Below are 10,914 nucleotides of genomic sequence, written 5' to 3' on the forward strand. Positions count from 1 at the left end.
CTGGGATCCTCTTCCACTCCTCCATAATGACATCATGGAGCTGCTGGATGTTACACACATGCCGTATCGCCATCTTACTCTTGGGGAGGCCTACAGGTGCTCAATAGGGTTCAGGTCTGGAAAAATACTTGGCCACTTCATCACCTTCACCTTCAGCTTCTTTAGCAAGGCAGTTGTCATCTTGGTGATGTGTTTGGAATGTTATTATGTTGGAAAGCTGCCGTTCGGCACGGTTTCTGAAGGGAGGACGTCGTGTTCTGCTTCAGAATGTCACCGTACATAAGGAATCCATGTTTTCTTCAATGACCTGCAGCTCCTCAGTACCAGCAGCACTCATGCAGCCCCAGACCATGATGCTACCACCACCATGCTTGACTGTAGGCAAGACACAATTTTTGTGGTACTTCTCACCAGGGTGTCACCACACATGCTGGACACCATCTGAGACATGGTTCCAGTAATTCATGCTCTTGGACAGGTTGTTCTTCAGGGTTTCTTGTGAGCAGCTTCAGAAGAGGCTACTTCTGGGAGGACGGCCTGCAAACCGACTTGTTGCAGTGTGAAGAAACAATTCTAATTCTCAAATCCTCAGAGAGTCTTTACCATGAGGTACCATGTTGAACAGCCAGTGGTCAGTATGAGAGAATTGCACTCAAAGCTGATTTGTCTGGTTCTGTCAAGCAGACAAAAACATGACCATGATGAATAGGACATGTGGGTTTGCCTGGTTACATGAGGTACATTAGGGTGTACTCAAAAAAGTATATCCAAGTTTCATTTCTAGAGTATTGTCCATCTAGAAGATACTAAAATGGTTGCTGAAATGTGAGGGGTGCACTCACTTTTGTGAAATACTGTGTGTGTGTGTGTGTGTGTGTGTGTGTGTGTGTGTGTGTGTGTGTGTGTGTGTGTGTGTGTATATATATATATATATATATATATATATATATATATAAACAGTGATAAGCATGTGCACAACCCTTTATGTAGAGGCTTGGCAAGTGTTAAAGAGCAGCAGCTGTCTAGACAGATGAAGACATCTGGAGTGTCTGAGGGGAAAAAATTATAGCAAAACATAACCCTACCTTTTTTCCCCCTGGAGTGAAAGTGAATTAATTTCATATCTGTGTACTTTATTATGTAAATAAAATTATCTTCTCAAGACAGAATCACAAAAATCTGCCTGAATTTCTTCCTCTGTTATCTTTTATTCAAACCCCTTTGTTGAATATTTCATTAACAGATCCTGAAACTGTGTGTGTGTGTGTGTGTGTGTGTGTGTGTGTGTGTGTGTGTGTGTGTGTGTGTGTGTGTGTGTGTGTGTATGTGTGTTAGAGGGTAACTCTCGGTGCCCAACCCCCACCAAGCTGAGGCAGGGTGGGGAACTGATGGAGGAAGGCGAGTCTCCTCTGAAGTGGAGCGGTGCAGATGAGTCGCTGTTCAGAGTCTTGCACGGGACGTACTACAACAACTTCTGCTCCATTGCACGTCTGCTGGGCACAAAGACCTGCAAACAGGTACACACACACACACACACACACACACACACACACACACACACACACACACTATATATATATATATATATATATATATATATATATATATATATATATATATATATCCACACTATATATGTGTGTGTGTGTGTGTGTGTGTGTGCGCGCGTGTGTCAGGTGTACGAGTTTGCAGTGAAAGAAGTGCTGATTCATCGAGTTCCTCTGGAAGATGGAGGCATCTCACCACAAAAGAAGAAAAGAAAACACAGGTAGAACAGAAGACTCCTCTCTTTTCTAAGTGTTAATAGTAGAGGTCATCGGTTTTGCCGATTAATCGGCAACAATAGTTGATTGCTGGAACTATCGGCTATTGGAAAAAAATACATACCGATATTTTTTCTGGTTTCCGGTTCACTGTGTTACAAGAGCGGCCTCTAGAGGTGAATCACTAACACCGCATGCTGTTTCTTTTTACACTTATGTATAATTTATTCATTACAATTATTTATAATGATATGTATTAATATAATTCATATTTATTTTTTATTCAGCACATTTTCATGATTCAACCTAGCTATCGATATCTGTAAAATCCACTTTTAGTGACCTCTATTATTAAATATAATATATATAAACTATATGAACAAATCTTGTGGACACCTGACCATAAATTGTGTATGTGCATTTTGAGAAAATATATAAGATTACAATGTGCTTTTTGGACATCCCTTTCCACATTCAGTTTCCATTTCTTATAATAACCTCCACTCTTCTGGGAAGATGTTCCATCAGATTAGAGAAAGTTTGTGGACTTTTGTGTTAATTCAGACAAAAGGGTGTTAGTAAGTCACTGATGTCGGTGATGTGAGGGGGCCTGGGAGCTCACGTTCATCCCAAAGGTGTTCAATAGGGTAGAGAGCTCTATAGCAGGAGATCTTCCACTTAAACCCATGCAAAGCATATCTTCATGGAGCTGGCTTTATATGCACAGGGAAATCATCATGCTGATCATCCTCTACAATTATTTACCTCCAACTATGTCAGATGTCCCAATGCTTTTGTATTTTACATTATTGATATTTTATGTGCTATAAGGCACCAGAACAAATCATGATCACGTCTCTGTGTTATTCAGGTTATGGGCCAAGATCCAGTTAAAAAAAGGTGAGTTCTGTTTGTTCAAGTAAATATAATCATATTAGTATAAACATTAGGGAATTTTTGGAAAATATCCGTCAGTCTATCTAAACTTTATTCACATCCATCTTTCCCGAGTCAGCGTTATAAGACTGGCCCTGTGTGTGAAACTGAGCATTTCAGGTTGATTCTCTTTACAAGGTCGTGTTTTGCTTTAGATAACACGTCCAATCAGGTGTACAACTACCAGCCATGTGACCACCCCGAGCATCCGTGCGACAGCTCGTGTCCGTGCGTGATGACCCAGAACTTCTGTGAGAAATTCTGCCAGTGTGATCAAGAGTGTAAGTGGACACACACACACACACACACACACACACACACACACACACATTAATCGTGATTATTGGAACAATTGTCATGAGTTAACTCACAATTAATCACAACTTAATCGCACATTTTTTATCTGTTCTAAATGTACTTTCAATTTAAACTTTTCAAATTTTTAATACCCTAAACAACATGCGGCTGGACAACAATGAGTACTTTATGCAAATGTATGTTTATAATTAGTGAAACCAAACTCGGCATAGAGCATGAAGACAAAATATTATTGTAATAAAGTAATTATGGTGTTTTAAATGACGTAAATCATCAAGACACAAAACGTAATTTTGTTATGTTTCCACATGGACGCTTTTAATTGCCGGATTTGTCTGGAGAATAGGGATATAAGTCTCTGATCCATTACCACAGTAAATGGTGGTAATGCTCGATTTAAGAATACAAACCGGCAATAAAGAAGCAGAAGAATCATGGCGGATTTTGGTCGTACACTCCATGTCGCTTGAACCAATCAGATTGCGACATGTACATTCCAAGGCCTTGTCCAAGTCACGTTGGCATTCATTTTACAACCTTTGATTGGAAATTGATTCGGACGCAGATACACTTACAAGGACATTAACCAGACGAATTAAAAAAATAATAATAATCTGGACATTGTTCGAAATCGTTCAAAACAGTTGTTAAGCTTTTTCATGATCCTACTGATTGGACACCTATTGAAACGATCCTTGCAGGTGCTTGGGCCCTAAAACATTATGAAAAATGTTTACAATTTTATTTTAGTAAGCTGGAGGGTTTCGCAATTTAAAACATTCATGCATTTATTTATTTATTTTTTTATACTTATTTGTAATTTTGCATCATAAAATCAAGTAATTATTATATGGCAATGTATGCGGTTACATAAGATTATCATAAAATCACTCATTATGTTGTTACTTTGTAAATATCGTAACTGTTTTGCCCGTGACAGTCAAGATTATAGAATTTAATACACATTTTTCGGGTTGGCTAGAATGTCAGAGTTTTGGAAATGGAACAGTTTTATCGGCCATTAGTTCATTTATCGCGATGGTTGGAACGACCTTTAGGCTTTAGAATGTGAAATCATTGACTATGATAATAGGGAATCACTGCACATTTAACCTGCATGCATGTAAAACTGGGTGGAGCGTAATCCATCCAGGTTTTGCCGCATGACTAAATGCCTCAATTATCGGGATTCCTGAATAAGTCGCTTTCTTTTCGTTTACTTGTGCAGGTCAGAATCGTTTCCCAGGCTGCCGCTGCAAAACGCAGTGTAACACCAAGCAGTGTCCGTGTTATCTGGCCGTACGCGAGTGCGACCCTGACCTCTGCTTGACCTGTGGAGCTTCGGACCGCTGGGACAGCAAACAGGTTTCCTGCAAGAACTGCAGCATTCAGAGAGGACTCAAAAAGGTATATATATCCTTACCTGGTTTGAAAACATTATATATTTATATATACTGACCAGGCAGAACATTATGACATTAGAAGATTATGAATGGCGAAGTGAATAACACTGATTATCTCTTCATCAGGGCACCTGTTAGTGGGTGTAGGAGGAATAAGAGGCAGAGCACAAATTCGCAACAAAACCACCAGCTTCACTTTGTTTTGTTTTTTCAGTGTTCTTTTTTTAACACACACACACACACACACACACACACACACACACACACACACACACACACACACAGTACACTGAGTGTTCGTCTCTATCTCTCTCTTTTCTGGCTTTTGTCTGTCCACCCTTTTATCCTCTGTCCTTTTTTCTGCTCACTGAAACAGAACACTCATTAAAGGAAGCGTGGAAATAATTTCCATGTGGATTTTTAACACTTTCATGATCTCTGACCGTTTTTAGCACCTTCTCCTGGCCCCTTCCGATGTAGCAGGATGGGGAACTTTCATCAAGGAGCCGGTTCAGAAAAACGAGTTCATCTCCGAGTACTGTGGAGAGGCAAGTGCTGTACAGATACACTATATGGACACCTGACTATAGGATTGGTATGTGCTTTTTTGAATATCACAGTCCACATTTAGTCCTGCTATAATAATCTCAACTCTGATGGGAAGATGTTCCACTGGATTTTCGAGTGTTTAGTTGAGATTTGTGCTCATTTATCCACAAGGGTGAACAATAGGGTTGAGGTCAGAACTCTATAGCAGGCCATTCAAGACCTTCCACTCCAACACATGTAAAGCATATCTTCATGATGCTGGTTTTGTGTACATGCTGGAAGATTTATGGGTGTCCCAGTCTCAGTAAAGGGACAATTAAATTCTACAGCATCCTATACAATCTTGGGGAAGAACCACATATGGCTGGAAAAGTCAGGTGTCCCAATACTTTTTTTCATATGGCGTATCTTATGTCTTTCTTTTCCCTCTCTCTTTCTCTCTCTCTCTTTCAGTCACTTTCTTTCTTTTCTATATCAGCAGCAGCAGTTTTGACTTTAATAATTAATTGATTTTCTTGTATTAATACTGTCAATTTGCTTTCTGTTTTCAGTTTGTATTCCTTGTATTGTTTCTTTTCCTGATTTTTTTTTTTATTTTTTTTATTGCTATGAAGAATGTCTATACAAGACTATAATATAGTGCTCAAGCTCCTGTTGAAAAACTTTTCATATCATATCTAAGACTTTTAGACCCCATATGGAGTCATATTGCTGTTTAAGTATACAGAAAGAGTTCCATAATTAAAAAAAAAAAGCCCAGGATGTCTTTTATTAGCCAGAATTTTTCATTTCAGACCATTACTATTCCACATAAAACTGGATCATTTTGGTGGTTTTGTATCTTGGGGTATATTTTTAATAGTACCCCAAGATGCACATTAAACAAATGCGTTCTAGAACAATGTAAGAAAAGGTTTTACACAGAGCAGTTTTCCACTCTATGTTAGCAATCCCAATAGATTTTCTTCTCTCCTCCGTGTGTTCAGCTTATTTCCCAGGACGAAGCAGACCGAAGAGGCCGAATCTACGATAAATACATGTCCAGCTTCCTGTTCAACCTGAACAATGGTACATATAAAATCTGTTCAGTTTTCTATTTCGTTCTTTCTTGTTTTATTTTATACATCTGCACCTCCACGTGACGAGAGAGAACTTAGACTTCCTGCGTCTTTGTGTTTTTTTTTAGACTTTGTGGTCGACGCGACACGGAAAGGGAACAAGATCCGTTTCGCCAACCACTCAGTCAATCCCAACTGTTACGCTAAAGGCAAGTGGTAATATTCACCTAAGTTGAGTGTATATACAGTGGAACCCGGTAATGTCGATGTCCTAGGGGGTCGCCAAAAAGCATCGAGGTAACCGATGATCGAGATAAACGAAAATCAATATGGCGGCAGTATATTAACGTGCTTGAAATTTCTTTATGTACATGATGTGCGTTAATAAATGAGAATGTGCATGCACGTGTTTTTGAGGGGTTTTTTTACACAACAGCGTTGCCGCGATTTGTTTGATGAAGGCGTGCTATAAAAATACATACAGTACATGTTTATCTGTCAGGAATCCACCTGCCACGCCCCCTTCAGCCCCCTTCAGCGTGTCAGGTGTTTTCTCGGCCGCTTTCTCTGAAGCTCCCGGCTTCAATCGCGCACATATGGTGCTCGTTTATCATCATCACCAGCTCCTATTTAAACTTCCACACTCTCACTGTCCGTTATTGTTGGTATATGTTGGTTCACGGCGGTCGTTGTTATCGCGCATGCGTATCCCGGTACGTGTCTTCCCACCGGCACTCTCTCACCGGCTGCTCTTTTCTTCCCAAAGCGCACCGCGGATCCCCCCCCGATCCTGCCGGTGTTCATTCTATGCTTTTGCTGCTCATCCCACGTTCTCCCGTGTGCTGTTCAGCGCCGCGCTTCTACTTTCGCCTCCCGTTCATCACATAACATTTAACAACAAAAGGCATATGTGCACTAACTAACAGCAGAGATTCACCAGTATACAATACAACACCTGTAGCAGCTGTAAGGGTTGATTTTTCCGACACTTTCGCGAGTTCTTCTGCGGCTGCATGTAAAGATAACCGACGTTAAATGGCAAATTTTCCCCCCTTGTGCTCGAGATATCAGGGTTCGGCGACATAAACAAGTCGACATAACCGATAAAAAATGCTTAGAAAAGGCGAGAATTTGGCGGTTCCACTTCAAAAACGACGACTTAATAGGGCTGTCGAGGTAACCGAGGGCGAGATAAGCGGGTTCCACTGTATATATATATATAAATATATATATATATAATGATATGTATATATGTATAATGTATATATAATGAATATAATATATTTTTGAGATGAGATCTGATTGGTGGACTCTGTTACAGTTGTCATGGTGAACGGGGACCACCGCATTGGGATCTTCGCCAAACGCGCCATACAGCAGGGGGAGGAGCTGTTTTTTGATTACAGGTATTCTGTAATGATTAGGGCTTTAGGAAAAACACCAGTCTGACTTACCACAAGTCAAATTCCTTCTCTGTTCTGTGTTTGGTTTTGTATTTATTCTGTGTTCATTGCACTTTTTTCTAAAACTAAACTAAACACACCTCCGATCCAGCTCATCCAGCTAAGAGAGGGGATTGTTGTATCCCTGGTAGCTGATTGGATCTGGAGCCTAACATATATAAACAGGGTTGATACTGATATGATTTTTTATTTTTATTTTTTTATTGTTGTTGTATAACTGTTTCCTTTTTAAATAGTCATCGCAAACCTTTGTGTGGCGAGCATTTAAATAGCACACTGAATCTCGCTGAATTAACTTTTCAAGTTGAAAGTAATTACATCTATACATTTGTGTAATTGGTTTAAATCAATAGCATGTGACCGTGAAAACCAAAATGTTCAAATCATTGAGGGCTGGATTCAAAATCACAGTCCAAAATCTAAAAAAAGAAAAACATCAACATGGTGATCCAGTAAATTTCATCATGGCAACTCATAATTTGCATGTGCACCCATGTGCGTGTATGCACCCTCGTGATAAGATGGAGATATATATATATATATACACATACACGCACACACAAGGGGCGTTCAAGTCAAACCTGGGACTTTTGAGTTTATAAATGAAAAGATCCCATTTACTTCCCTGCTACATTTATACACTTATCCCAACGTTTAACTAACGTGTGGAAAGATTCTGCATAGAAATCTAGGTCATGCTGACTTTAAAAGAACTCCGAACGTTCACACGAATGACTGGTGTCGGCTAGGAAACACCATGACTGAGATCATCACGTATGGCCATCTTTGAAATGTTTGCACCATTCAAATGTCTTACTGCGGCTGAGCATCTCATCACCGTACTGTGCTCGAAAACATCTGTAGATATCAGTGGGTTTTATGCCTTCGCTCACAAGAAACTTCATAACCACATTCTGTTCCAACACTGTTGTCTTCCATCTTGATTACCGGTCTCTGGACCGGCCTGCGCCTTTCAGTAAGAGGACAAACTGGACTCTTACTACTGAGTGTAACACCTCCATGCTAGCATCCATTTTTAACATGAACGCAAATTGTGTGTGGATATGTACATATATATATATACATATATATATATATATATATATATATATATATATATATATATATATATATATATATATATATATATATATATATATATACGTATATATATATACGTATATATATATATATATATATATATATATATATATATATATATATATATATACGTATATATATATATATATATATATATATATATATATATATATATATATATATATATATATATATATATATATATATATATGTATATATATATATATATATATATATATATATATACACACACACACACACACACACACACACACGGGGTGGTATAAAAAATTTTCAAGACTAGTTTTGTAACATGCCAACAGATGGCAGCACAAGGGTGCACACAGTCACAGGGAGCACTCACCTTCATCAGTGTGCCTAAAGACTTCGTCTTGTGTATCGGGAGGTGTTTGCTATATTATAGCTTGCTATATTTTTATCCTACTAATATCTTTAAATATAGACTTTTTGTGCACACCCATGATCAATGCCTCCATCATCTCAGTCAGGATCAGCAGGGATGACTGAAGCTCTGCCTCCTGACGTCTTCTATTGGCTGACACATAGTTACATCAAAAAAAAGGAGCCTTGTTTTAGTATTTGTTTGTTTATTTACTTACTCATTTATTAGTTACTTGTTAAAGCTTGTACTGGATTGAAACCCTGCATCTCATCGATATTCACTTATAGTACATACCTGGATCCCTCGTAGGTACAGTCAAGCCGACGCTCTCAAATACGTGGGCATAGAGAGGGAGATCGACGTGGTCTGATTTTATTCCCCCCAGTGTCCACCTTTTCCTGCCCATGATGCACCTCACCTCTGCTCCCTCAGGACTGCGGTTCTATAAATGTGGTCGCCTGGATACATCTTACAAGAATCTGGGATTCTGTGATGTCATAACATTTCGAATTAACGGTATGATATCAAGGAATCGCAGGCTCACCCCAAAAACAAAAAAAGGTCACACAAAGGTCACACAGACTTTCACTTTTCTGTCTTTCAATATAGCAGCAATAGGGTTGCTAGAAGTATCCAAGCCAGCATGTTTGTTGGTGCAAGTGACTAGAAAACGCTCAATGAAACAGTGGGAGGAAAAAATTAATTGTTTTATACAAAAAAAAAGTAAGTTACTTATGTTAGCTTAAATCAACCGGCTAATGTGCTAATTAGTGGTGCGTTAACATTCCCAGCAAAATCAAAGAAAAACACAGCAATGCTAAACAAATCAAAACGATCTCCAGCTAGGAAGTTACAGATAGCTAAATGTGCTAACTTATAGATCGGTCCGCAGCATGTAGGCTTGTACAGGAAATACCAGCGTATGCTATACTACTAATACAACAAGCCTCACATTTGTGAAGATCGTTAGCTAAGAACGGTAGCACTCTGTACAGAGCTAGCATATGAATGATTAGCGGAGTAAATTGGGAATATGTTTACCTCATGTCCACTTAGTTATGCGACAGCAATGACACGATGAGTTAAAGAAAATTCAAAAAAAAAAAAAAAAAAACAATAAATAAAATACAGCGGTGTCCGTTTTATTATTCACATTTCTTTCTGACAAGAAAGCGCAACAAGCTGCTCGTTTGGCTAATCCGAAGCAGACAGCGTTCTTTACTTTACAGTTAACCTTTCCGCACACAAGCTTTTAGCGGTTTTATCATCTATATTTACTCTACCTAATGTATAGATACAAAGTAGTATACATATTTATGGTTCCTGTTAGTCCTGGTCAGTTTCTTCACGAACGAATTTCACATCTGCATTAACGCTATGATGCAGTGTGCCGTTATCTTAGCTTGTTAGGCTAATCTGCAAAAGCTTTGCCATCTGCTACTCGGACATTCATGGTTTATTTTTACTAAGAAAAAAAACATTCTATAAAAATGCCATTTTGTATCGACAATGCTTTAAACAATATCTATTAATCCAGTTATTCCAGCGCTAAGCATCTCTGCAGTGGCTAACTACATAGCAAACATATACTTATTTGTAAGAGCTGAACACAGCTATCTGCAGGGTTGCCAGTTTTGAAGCAAAAGGTTCTAGCTCAACTGAATCGCTATAAAACATAAATATAGTTTTTGACACACCATAACTGATACCTGTATACTCACCTGGACCAGACGTTACTCTCGACTTTCTTTGCAATACATTTTAACATACAGTGGCTTGAAATTACGTGAACCGTTTGGAAATTTCTGCATAAATATGACCTAGTAAATTGTCACAAAGTGGACCCAATCCAGCGTATGAGACAATATTATACTTGATCATTTATGTATTGAGAAAAACAGGGGGGGGGGGGGGGGGGGT

At 38.8% G+C, this 10,914-nt stretch overlaps 1 protein-coding gene across 8 annotated transcripts in view; it reads left to right on the top strand.

Moving 5' to 3' along the window:
* ezh1 (enhancer of zeste 1 polycomb repressive complex 2 subunit) overlaps positions 1-10,668 on the top strand; it is a 23,204-nt gene extending 12,536 nt beyond the window's left edge. For 5 of the 8 annotated variants that reach the window (XM_083566894.1, XM_083566892.1, XM_083566891.1 and 2 more), the window contains 10 exons: positions 1,336-1,517; positions 1,677-1,768; positions 2,635-2,663; positions 2,855-2,980; positions 4,246-4,424; positions 4,873-4,968; positions 5,956-6,037; positions 6,156-6,236; positions 7,349-7,433; positions 9,304-10,668. In XM_083566894.1, the coding sequence (XP_083423020.1) occupies positions 1,336-1,517; positions 1,677-1,768; positions 2,635-2,663; positions 2,855-2,980; positions 4,246-4,424; positions 4,873-4,968; positions 5,956-6,037; positions 6,156-6,236; positions 7,349-7,433; positions 9,304-9,364 (1,013 nt within the window). In that variant the 3' untranslated portion in view covers positions 9,365-10,668. Of the gene's footprint in view, positions 1-1,335; positions 1,518-1,676; positions 1,769-2,634; positions 2,664-2,854; positions 2,981-4,245; positions 4,425-4,546; positions 4,754-4,872; positions 4,969-5,955; positions 6,038-6,155; positions 6,237-7,348; positions 7,434-9,303 lie in introns of those variants that run through there. The other 3 variants (XM_083566897.1, XM_083566896.1, XM_083566898.1) reach the window with 1 other exon arrangement.
* Positions 10,669-10,914: the final 246 nt, after the last annotated feature.

Source organism: Silurus aristotelis (genome assembly GCF_946808225.1).
Source record: "Silurus aristotelis genome assembly, chromosome: 17".
Classification (NCBI taxonomy): Eukaryota; Metazoa; Chordata; class Actinopteri; order Siluriformes; family Siluridae; genus Silurus; species Silurus aristotelis.